At 34.0% G+C, this 12500-nt stretch overlaps 1 protein-coding gene across 3 annotated transcripts in view; it reads right to left on the reverse strand.

Moving 5' to 3' along the window:
• Positions 1-12500, reverse strand: part of pak1 (p21 protein (Cdc42/Rac)-activated kinase 1) — a 45419-nt gene that overhangs the window by 20 nt on the left and 32899 nt on the right. For all 3 annotated transcript variants that reach the window (XM_043216862.1, XM_043216863.1, XM_043216864.1), the window contains exons 7-15: positions 9595-9826; positions 6279-6342; positions 6147-6195; positions 4568-4680; positions 3339-3456; positions 2275-2374; positions 1917-2113; positions 377-514; positions 1-92 (exon numbers count right to left, since the gene is read on the reverse strand). The exon at positions 1-92 is cut by the window's left edge. In XM_043216862.1, coding sequence (XP_043072797.1) covers positions 6-92; positions 377-514; positions 1917-2113; positions 2275-2374; positions 3339-3456; positions 4568-4680; positions 6147-6195; positions 6279-6342; positions 9595-9826 — 1098 coding nt within the window. In that variant the 3' untranslated portion in view covers positions 1-5. The remainder of the gene's footprint in view (positions 93-376; positions 515-1916; positions 2114-2274; positions 2375-3338; positions 3457-4567; positions 4681-6146; positions 6196-6278; positions 6343-9594; positions 9827-12500) is intronic.

The following is a 12500-nucleotide window of genomic DNA, read 5'->3' on the forward strand; positions in this document are numbered from 1 at the left end:
AGGGGCTAGCGGTTGTTTTTAGCCGCCTCTTTGGCTGCGATGATCAGCGGCGTGAGGCTGGACAGAGGCTTGGCCACTTTCAGGAACTGATGCTGCAGGGAGAACGAAAGACACGTCACTTTTTGGATGCATTTATTGCAGCAAAAATACAGTCAAAAACCTGTAAAATTGGGAAGTATTTTGTGTGTATGTATATGTATGTGTGTATATATATATATATATGTATATGTATATGTGTGTATATATATATATATATATATATATATATATATATATATATATATATATATATATATATATATATATATATATATATACACACAGTATATACAGTAGGAAAAAAAAAAAAGTCTTGGAGGGAAACACACACACACACCTGTAAGAGCTCCTTGGCAGAGCCTCTCTTCTCCACATCCATCTCCAGACAGCGGTTTAAGAAATCCCGAAACACGGATGAGAGTTTCTCTGGGTTCTGCAGCTCCGGCGTTCCGTTGGTGGCGATGAGATACAGAGCCTAGACAACAGAAAGGGTTAAAGGTCACACAGAAATCATTAACTACAGCATCAGCTCCTTTCAATTAAAAAAAAAAAAAAAAAAAAAAACACTATTTCAAATGTTCTTGTACATACTACATCGTGATTCAATGTAAATCTATATAAAATCATCCTGAAAATATATGAACGGAGAAACTGCTCGTTGTTACCGTTACGTCAGACTCGTTCGTTTGCCACAAATTAACCTCACGTCTGCCCACAAATAGATTTAGCCAACCTATTAAGATAAAAGCTGATGTAATATGTTTTTTCTGTCCTCCCACAAAGTATCAATCGATGAAATCAATGCAAACGTTTTCATCTGTTGACATCAGGAGAGCATCTGGAGTCAGACTCCGCTCACCAGGCCATATCTCATCAACATAACCTTAAGATCTTAAGAGTGTCTGTGAACTTGGTCTTTTTGGCTCAAAAGTGCAATAGTTATAAGAAAACCTCTGACAACCTCTTGATCTACCTATTATTGGACATTTATTTATTTGTTTGCATAATCTTAGTATTAGACGTTTAGATTCATCATGTCTATATTTGTATTTAATTTTCAAATGCAATTTTGTATCAGGAACAGACACATTATTTTAATTCTATTTACATTCAGATTGTTTTAATCCACTGTGAAAATTAGACTCTGTGTGTCTGTCTGTGTATACACACACACACACACACACACACACACATACATATTTATATACACACACACACACACACACACACACACATACATATTTATATATACACACACACACACACACACATATACATATATTTATTATTTTGTATGTAAAAAAGCAAAATTTCATTAAACTATTCAAGATATGTTATTGAGACATTCCAAATATAATTATATTGCAATAAGCATTGACAGATTTTGAGGTAGTTTTTCTAGATTTTCCTTTTTCTTTATTTATTAGTCTTGGACCGAAAGAGTTTATGAATTGCATATATGTTTATTAAAAACATTTGTCTCCTATTATTGTTTTAAAACCTGTCTTAACACCTTATAAGAAATTACATTTCTTGATTTTTACATTATTTCTTGTGCATTTACTGCAAAATACAGTAGTATCACCATGTTTTATGATCTATCTCTCTCTCATACACACACACACACACACACACACCATGGTAATGCCATAGTTGTTGGTAGCCAATAGTACTGCAAATTATATATATAATATAATATGGTTACATCATGGTACATGACACACATATGGTATATATATATATATATATATATATATATATATATATATATATATATATATATATATATATATGTGTGTGTGTGTGTGTGTTTGATGTATCATGATGTAACCAAGAAACAGGAAGTGAGTGTGACTTTAATGTTTCTTTATCCTCACCCTCAGAGGGTTTTCGTTGAGGTACGGCGGCTCGCCCTCGATCATCTCAATAGCCATGATGCCCAGGGACCAGATGTCCACTTTGGGCCCGTAGGCCTTGCGGGTCACGACCTCCGGGGCCATCCAGTACGGCGTCCCAACCATGGTGCTCCGCTTGCTCTGTTCAGGGGTAATCTGAGCGCAGAAGCCGAAATCAGCTGGAAAACAGACAGATAAACCGATCACAAACCGATGAGAAGCCTCTGCATCAGAGTCGCGTCTCCTTTAAATCGCCGTCAAAGCCGGGGATAAGAAATGCATTCATTTAAACAGCACGAGATTTTCAAATGCAATTAACGGCCGTAAATGTTTTGCTCACTGAGTTTGACGGAGCCGTCCATCCCCAGCAGAATGTTGTCGCTCTTGATGTCTCTGTGAATGACCTGATTCGAGTGCAGAAACTCCAGCGCTTGGAGACACTGCACGGAGAAGAACAATAAAGCTAATTAAAGCATGAATGTTTCAGCAGATTCATGAACAGGGGGGGCGGCCCGGGGCTTGAGCCACTGCCTCTCTTTGGGTTTAATATGTGATAATGTAATAATAATAATAATATGCTGCTACGCTGGCGGGAAAACACGCATTCTAGTTCTTAGAATGTCTAAATCAAATTATTTAACCCAATCCGATCTCGTATAAAATGACATCAAATTTGCTCGTTGGCACACGATGCCTTCATAAAAACAAAAGACAGAACGAGAAAGAGCAAGAGAGCAGGTAAATCATCATATATAATATTTGGCAGTTGTAATTAAGTATATTTCCCATCACTTGTCTTAGATGAAACCATTTATCGACATCATATTTGTAATATTTTATTTAAACCATAATAATAGTAGACATAAATAGTTAAAAAGGTAATATAAGTGTTCTAGTTGATTATTAATATATAATTTATATTTATGCCGTATAATACTGAATTAAATATCTAATCTATTATTTATTTCAAATAATATCATCTCAATTGCAAATCATTAAAAATGAGGTATACAACAATATTTTAGTATATAGTTTGTGTGCATATTCATATTTTTAATTTTTGTTTGTAATACTTAAATTTAGATACTAGATATTAATTACTTAGATACTATTTAGCTTTAGATACTATTATAATATTTATTCATTCAGAATTACTATTATAATATAATATATATATATATATATATATTAAAAAATTTATTATTATTATCTCATACTAAAGAGAGTAATTTCAGAAAATAGGAATTCATTTGAATTTAAAAAAAAAAAGGTTATTTAACTTAACATTTATTTGTGCTGAATTTGGTAGCTTGGTTTAATGACGCAAAATTTCTATTGGATTAAAAAGTCTTTTTAATTAAGGAATGTGAGGTTCTGTTTAACTTGAGCAGGAAGCACACTCACTTCCCGGCAGACGGCGGCGATCTGTGCTTCATCCATACACGTCTCCGTCACCACGTCTGTCAGAGAGCCTCCGGCCAGATACTCCATCACCACCCACAGCTCATCCCCCACCAGGTAACTACGGCAACAAGAGCGCATCGTCAACATGCCACATCGTCGAGTGATGCAGCAGCATCGCCGTGACAACAGAATCACTGGACCTTCCTGCTTGTATTAGTGCAGACGTGGAGAAATTCCCCATGGACACAGAAAACATCAGAGCGGAGGAGGAAAACACCTGAGATGAAGTCACCACAACAGCGCTTGGTGGAATCATCTCCTCATCACGCCCTCTTTTTGTGATTTTTTTTTTTTTATTACCGATTCAAATTGATCGCTTGTTTTTAAAGTACATTTTTTTAAATTGTTATTTTTATTTATTTTTTTAAATGTGTTCCTTTTCTTGACTTACAGATAGTCAAGCAGATTTTGGAAAGTTTGCAAAATGGGAAAAAAAACAAAAACAAAAAAAAAACCTGTACACAGACAACACGCTACAATTAAAACAAAAACATTTTTAAAACAAAAATAGAAAATATGAAGTAAAAGAAAATAGCAAAAAGTGGAAAATGTAACAAAATAAAAGATGGAATAATAAATAGAATAATTAAAAATAAATGATCAAATACTAAAACAATTTAGTATTTACAAATTATGTTTTTATATAAAGTTATATATTTACTTTTTTTATCAAGTACATGTAATAATGTACATGTACAAACACATGTGTATATGTATATATATATATATATATATATATATATATATATATATATATGTATATATATATATATATATATATATATATATATATATATATATATATATATATATATATATATATATATATATATATATATATATATATATATATATATATATATATATATATATATACACACATATATATATATATACATATATATATATATATATATATATATATATATATATATATATATATATATATATATATATATATATATATATATATATATATATATATATATATATATATATATATATATATATATATATATACACACACACACACACACACTGATATACACGATAGCACACACTGTTATTGTAAAACTAAAAATTCTAAATATTCTTTTTTTTTTTTTTTTTTTACAGGAAAATAAGACTATAACACTGATTAAGAAAAAGCTTAGCTGTAATGAACTGACCTGTCCAGGTAATTGACGATGTTGGGGTTCTTGTTTTCCCTCATGACTAAGATCTCGTTGATGATCAGCTCTTTCTTGGGCTGCTGCTGTAGGTTCATCTGTTTGATGGCCACCTGAGAGACCAACCATCAGAATAAAAGCTTTCAGACACACTTGACCATGAATCAGAGTGTTTCTGGCTCCATTAACATGAGTGAGGACTGGCTTTGAGATTAGCTGAGTGTGTGTGTGTGTGTGTGTGTGTGTGTGTGTTCAGCTCTGAGGAATGTCATCAGATCAATATCACATGCCGTTTCCCTCCTGCATCCCCTGATTCACTGCCATCGATCAGGAGAATGTCGAAGTCTCCGTCAGAGGCACGTTAATGATGGTGACAGGTGAAGAGCTTGTGGATGCTGAAAACACCGTCGATATCTCCAGCTCTCCAAATGCACTCAGAATGCTGTCAAATGGCGTATTGCCCACGGATGTTTCAGAAAATGTGCAAAACATAAAGAGGGTGTTTGGGTGGTAAAAAGACACTGCTTGGTTGCTAGGGTGTCCAAAACAGTTGCTAGGTGGTGTCTTACTTGATAAAGGGTTAACTGGACTGAATAACAATGGTGCATGCAAGTTTGAAAATCGTGTAATGTGTAACAATGATATTTGTAGTAGTAAAACAATATGCTGTTTTTAATATATATATATATATATATATATATATATATATATATATATATATATATATATATATATATATATATATATTATATAATTTTTTTTTTTAGTTTAGTTTATTGCAATTGAAAATAAACAAAATAAACTTAAGGCAAAATCTGTTTAAATTACAAAGTTGTAATCATTACCCGCTGATTAATAATAAGTGATGCATACCTTATTAGTGATTTTAGGCGAGTATGATGCTGAATATTAAGCATTAGATTTGTTGGAGAAACATCATGTTGCTTTAACATCTCTAACGAAACGTAATGTAACAGAATGAAAAAAAAATTTATATATTTATATTTATATTAATATTTATATATATATATATATTTATTTTTCTACATGTATACATGTGTCTTATTTTATAATTAAGTGTAAGTGCGTATTTATTTATTTTATTTTACATATATACATGTGTCTTATTTTACATTGTAAAATTTTTTATTGTACAATTATTACAAAAATTATTGGTCGTGCTTTATTTTATATTTTATTGATTTTAAATATATATTAAATTATTATTTCTAGCAATAGTAGTAGTATAATGTAGTGCTGTATTTATTTTATTTCTTTGGATGGAAAATAAAACATCAACTCAATTCAAAAAATATTCTCTAAATATATTTTCTCATTATTTTACACAATATGTTGTTGAAATCATTAACCCATTGGTCAATAATAATAATAATAGTGATGGTTGCCTTGTTACTGGTGCCTTTGTTGCAAGCACATGATTTAAGGCATGCAATATGTCATGTGGGTGCGTACTGTTGCTAAACAAATGTTATAATGTCATGCACTCTCTCCCTGAAGAAAACACTCATCTAGGAGACATACTGTACGTGTGAGAAAGACTGAGAAGGAAAACTCTCACCTCTTGTCCTGTGGCGATGTCTATGGCTGTGTAGACTGTTCCAGATGCTCTGATGAGGGAAGAAATGTGTATCGTTTAAAGAATAGCTTTTTTTTTTGGTATAAATAATAAGACGTCCATTATTAAGCTCACCCCTGGCCAATCTTCTCAAATCGTGTGTACTTCTTCTTCGGGTCTCCCACGCTGACTATACTTCCTGCAGAGCGAAGGTCACGTGTTATTTTAAGAAGAAACGCTACAAAAAAAATAAAACTTAAAAGACACACAGGCAGACGAAAAGGCAGCTGTTTAAAAGGAGAATGAAAATGCAGTGTTTGTGAAAGAGCTGCACAATTAATTTAGATTTAATACACTGATATGAAAGAGAGGTGTCGAATTAAAAAATAAAAATCTGCCAAAAAAAGCTTAAGGATTAAGCATGCTGCCTTAAACAATGGGGTATGTCAAAAGTAAAAGAAAAAAAACAAAGTAACATGTAACACAAGTAAATAAATGAATGAGTGAATGAATGAATAAACAGTATTATTTAAACAAAAAAAAACAAAAAACTTTGTGGATAAAAATGGAAAGAATTTCACTTTCTACATCAAAAATGCTTGAGTCGCTATTTAAGTAAATGTATGCTGTATTTATTGCTGTTTTATTTAAATTAAGTTTGTAATAAAAAAAATTTAAACTAATAAAATAAAATGTATAAAAACTTATATTTTACAGGTAAACTAAACACTATCACTACAATATAATTGTATGTCGATTTTATTTCAATTCCAAATATGTATGAAATATACATTAGCTCTGCTCATCTGAGCCAGTGGTCTCTGTTGCTTGTGTTGTGCTGGAAATCACTTTCTTTCCGAATGCTTTGTTCTTTTAATTTTAATTTCAGCTGGAGATAAATTGAATCGCATAAGAAGAGAGATGCTCAGCTGTAAGACTCATGAGCTGAGACCAGACTTTAGATCGCTTCCAGTCAAAACAAGCTGAGCAATGAGAGAGAGAGAGACAGAGAGAGAGAGAAAGAGAGAGAGAGAGAGACAGAGACAGAGACAGAGACAGAGAGAGAGAGACAGAGAGAGAGAGAGAGAGAGAGAGAGAGAGAGAGAGAGAGAGAGAGAGAGAGAGAGAGAGAGAGAGAGAGAGAGAGAGAGAGAGAGAGAGAGAGAGAGAGAGAGAGAGAGAGAGACAGAGAGAGAGAGAGAGAGAGAGAGAGAGAGAGAGAGAGAGAGAGAGAGAGAGAGAGAGAGAGAGACAGAGAGAGAGAGAGAGAGAGAGAGAGAGAGAGAGAGAGAGAGAGAGAGAGAGAGAGAGAGAGAGAGAGAGAGAGAGAGACAGAGAGAGAGAGAGAGAGAGACAGAGAGAGAGAGAGAGAGAGAGAGAGAGAGACAGAGAGAGAGAGAGAGAGACAGAGAGAGAGAGAGAGAGAGAGAGAGAGAGAGAGAGAGAGAGAGAGAGAGAGAGAGAGAGAGAGAGAGAGAGAGAGAGACAGAGAGAGACAGAGAGAGAGAGAGAGACAGAGAGAGAGAGAGAGAGAGAGAGAGACAGAGAGAGAGACAGAGAGAGAGAGAGAGAGAGAGAGAGAGAGAGAGAGAGAGAGACAGAGACAGAGAGAGAGAGAGAGAGAGAGAGAGAGAGAGAGAGAGAGAGAGAGAGAGAGAGAGAGAGAGAGAGAGAGAGAGAGAGAGAGAGAGAGAGACAGAGAGAGAGAGAGAGAGAGAGAGAGAGAGAGAGAGAGACAGAGACAGAGAGAGAGACAGACAGAGAGAGAGAGAGAGAGAGAGAGAGAGAGAGAGAGAGAGAGAGAGAGAGAGAGAGAGAGAGAGAGAGAGAGAGAGAGAGAGAGAGAGAGAGAGAGAGAGAGAGAGAGAGAGAGAGAGAGAGAGAGAGAGAGAGAGAGAGAGAGAGAGAGAGAGAGAGAGAGAGAGAGAGAGAGAGAGAGAGAGAGAGAGAGAGAGAGAGAGAGAGAGAGAGAGAGAGAGAGAGAGAGAGAGAGAGAGAGAGAGAGAGAGAGAGAGAGAGAGAGAGAGAGAGAGAGAGAGAGAGAGAGAGAGAGAGAGAGAGAGAGAGAGAGAGAGAGAGAGAGAGAGAGAGAGAGAGAGAGAGAGAGAGAGAGAGAGAGAGAGAGAGAGAGAGAGAGAGAGAGAGAGAGAGAGAGAGAGAGAGAGAGAGAGAGGGAGGAGAAGGGCCTCTAAACCTTTAAGAACAGACAGATTTACAGGCAGTGAAGTAACGAAGGCTGGGAAAAACACAGAAAGGAAAAAGTCTGGGGTCTTAAATTCGTGGAAAGATAGATACGTCTTCATTCTGAGGTGTTACCCGGCAACTACTGATGAACGGACGTTTTAAATGGAGGACGACAAATCTTTGGCCGAGAGGGGCCTGACAGAGAGAGACACACTGGATGACTGCAGCAGCATCCCGTTCTTACCAGCAGAGGGCGATCTGAGCACGTCTGGAGCGCATGGGGTTTTTAATAAGACACAGGTTCTTAGAAAGTCATGCAGCTCAAACTAAATGACTGCCAATCATTGCATGCTAAACAATAACAATGCATGTCAAATAAAACAGCAACAAGCGCAAAATAATGCAACTCATAAAAAAAATAAAAATAAAAATCAGCATTGCATGATAAAGAGATACAAGCAAGTTTGAGTTTCTCCATAAAAACATCATCATACATATTTGATATGTGCAGTCAGCCGGTCATTAACATAAAATAAACCTTGACGGGGTTATCTGGGGTTTATTTAGCAATGACGTCTTGCTGACTGCACATCCTCCTGCTTATTACAGGGCTACCTACTAAATAAATAAATCATTCATCATGAAATATTGATTTGTATGTAAATTATCATAGAGACCTGAAGAGAGACGCGGCACAGACTAAACAAATATCATCTAAATATAATACAAATGGATGATTAATGCATTTTTTGTTATCGTCAACTGCCATGTTTTAAACAAGGTTGCATTTATTTGAACAAAACTTTCGATTATTCTAAATGAAATGTGAATATATAGTAAAATGTCATATTTTTTCTGAATTTTCAGCCTCATATCTCCAGTCTTCAGTGTCTCGTGATCTTTCAGAAATCATTTTAATATGCTGATTTCCTGCTCAATAAACATTTCTGATTGTTATCAATGTTGAAGGAGCTATATGAAACTGCTGTTATGCTTCACATCTTTAAGGAGACCGTGATGCATTTTATTTTTCAGGATTCTCTGATGAATAGAAAGTTCAAAGCACAGCATTTATTTGAAAACGAAATCTTTTGCAAATGTCTTTACTGTCCCTTTAAATCAATGTAACGTATCCATGCTGAATAAAAGTATTAATTTCTGATCCCCAAGTTTTATACGGGACCGGGTATGACTCACAATGGGTTCTAAAAAAAAAAAAACACACAAAGATGACCTCTGACCCCGAAGGTCTGAGCTGTGGACTTACGCAGCTTCTCGAGTATCTCCTCGTCGGTCATCTTCTTCTTGCGTGTTTTGTCGGTGTTTTGTGGGGTGGAGGGTGCAGGGGTGTTGGTGTTGGTGGTGCTGGCGGTGCCGGAGGTGGTGGAGGGGGGGGTGGGACTGCCTCCGTCAGCGGCCGCGTTTGTGATGGGCGACGTAGCGGCGTCTTTGGTGGAGAGCGGTGGAGGAAGAGGGTCGATGACGGAGCGTGTGTAGATCTGGGGGGGGTAAAAGATAAATGTATTTAATACATGAAAGAAAAATGACATGTGATAAATTAAAACAAAGTAAAGTAAAATCAGTGGTTCAAATAAATCTAAAAAAGTGAAATACAAAAATATAATTTTTAATACAATTAATATAATTTTTACCAAATATTAATATACTATAATAGAATATAATAGTAGAATAAAAATAATGTATAAAAAAATTTTTTTAGAAATAAATCTATTAATTATAAATATTTTTTTGTGTATGCATGCATATATATATATATATATATATATATATATATATATATATATACACACACACATATATATGCATATATATACACATATATACAAATAAAAAACATTTATTTCTAAATTATAATTATTTTCTTATTTATATATATATATATATATATATCTATATGAACCTATATGTTTGACAGCACTGATATATATATATATATATATAAAAGAAATACACACAAAGAATTGGGTCACATGGAGCCCAAACAGCGATGGATGATTCATAAGTCATTCTGGGAAAGAGCCGGCCGGCTGGTACCCACAGACACAATAAAACACAGATTCAGCACAGCTCAGTCTGAAGTGACTCAAGTGAATATAATTCTCTCCTCAGACCTTCACAGGCCGAACAAAACCCTCAAGATTTCTGCTCTCTGGAGCCTTGGTGCTTAATCTGCTCCAACAGAACTAGATCACTCTGACGGGTATTAAATTTCTGCTCTTTTCTTAGAAGATTACTTTACAATGCTGAGGCTGGGCTCCTGTTCTTTAATTCATTTGAGAGAAAAAACAGAGCATAAACAAGCAGCTGAAGAGCTGAAGAGTGCAGGCAGGACAGTGACTCCATGGAAACTGTTCTTTACTATTAGCCTCCGAACAAACATTAATAAAACACTACTACAAGATGAGTGACAAAAAAATACATTGGTCAGATTAATTTTTTTAACCAAATTTTTTTATAAATGTTTTTTGTTAACAGAAATGCAATTATATATATATATATATATATATATATATATATATATATATATATATATATATATATATATATATATATATATATTGAATAAAATAAAATAATAAATGCTGCCCTAGCAAGTAAACAAAGAAAAACTAAAAAAGGTCTAAAAACAAAAAAAAAATTAATCTTAACTGAAAAAATATGTACGTTAAAACATATAGAATTGAATGAAAATGATAAAAGCACAATGAAATTAAAAAACTTTAAATTAATTTGTAAACTGGTATTAAGCTACTTCAATATAGTATCCCAAATAATAATAATAATAATAATAATAATAATGTAGATAAATAATGCTATAATAGTACAAAAATAACATGCTTTCAATCAAAATGAAGTGCTTGCATGTAGCTTGGAAAGAATAAAAAAAAAAGTAATTTTAAAAAGTCCTTCAGGGATAATTTTTGATTAAATAAAAACAGTCCCAATACATTTTCTGCAAAACATATTTGCACACTAAGCCACACTCAAACATTTCAGAGTTTTTTCCTCAGGACCAAGATAATTATTTTTTTTCCCAGTGACTCATGTTCTGAGCGAAATTTGCAATATTTATCCTGTGTTTTTTCCTATAATATTTCATTCGAATTTTAGGCATTTTTAGTAAACATTGTAGCATGAGCTCAAATCTCACAGACCTGCTCTACAAGCCTCCTGTGTCCATCATAGTCACAATGTGTGTGTGTGTGTGTGTGTGTGTGTGTGTGTGTGTGTGTGTGTGTGTGTGTGTGTGTGAGAACACATTAGAGGACATCATTCATCTCCTCTGACCTAATGAGTGTGAAACCCCTTCACATCAAAACCACACATGAATGAGTGCTGATGGAGCATCTTTAATCATCCGGGCGCCTCGTAGCCCACCAGGTCTGATCCTGTGATCTCCACACACACACACACACACACACACACACACTCCTGCAATAAAGCTCCAGTCACCTACCCGCTGCTCTGAACACATGCATATTTATTCGGTAATTACAGGTTAGCTTGGAGGCGTCTCGAGTCAGAAAACTCATTATTCCAGACTGCAGACTGGACCGTCACGCATCTGCATCTGCCGGCCAACACCCACAACACTGAAAACTACTGCCTGACTAACCAACCACTATAACCTACTAACCAACTAATCAACCCACAACTACTCAGAGCTCCTTAGAAATGTCCCCAGAGACTCTTAAAACACTCTAGGAACCACCTAGAAACCAATAACAACAAATACTATATGTCTGAAATAAAATAAAACAAATATTAGAAACTACCCACAAATATTAAGCTAAAATCTAAAAATAAAAATAAATTAAACCTAAATAGTAATATAAATAAATTGTAAAAATACACAAAACACAAAATAAATTATATGAAAATAATAAATTCTAATAAAAGTGATAACTAAAACAAATAAAGTTGAAGGACTAAAATTACCATCTGTAAATAAATAAATACTTAAAATGAACTAAAACTAAAATTTATAAAAACAAATCTATATAGTAATATTTAAAATAATGAAAATAACACTAAAACTGAAAGAATAGAAATAAAATAAATGTAAAATATTAATAACCTAGCAACCTCACAAAACATCTTAGCAACCACCCAAACATAAGGCCTAAATAAATGTAACAATAATTTTTAACA

The sequence above is a fragment of the Puntigrus tetrazona genome, chromosome 18 (genome assembly GCF_018831695.1).
Source record: "Puntigrus tetrazona isolate hp1 chromosome 18, ASM1883169v1, whole genome shotgun sequence".
Taxonomy (NCBI): domain Eukaryota; kingdom Metazoa; phylum Chordata; class Actinopteri; order Cypriniformes; family Cyprinidae; genus Puntigrus; species Puntigrus tetrazona.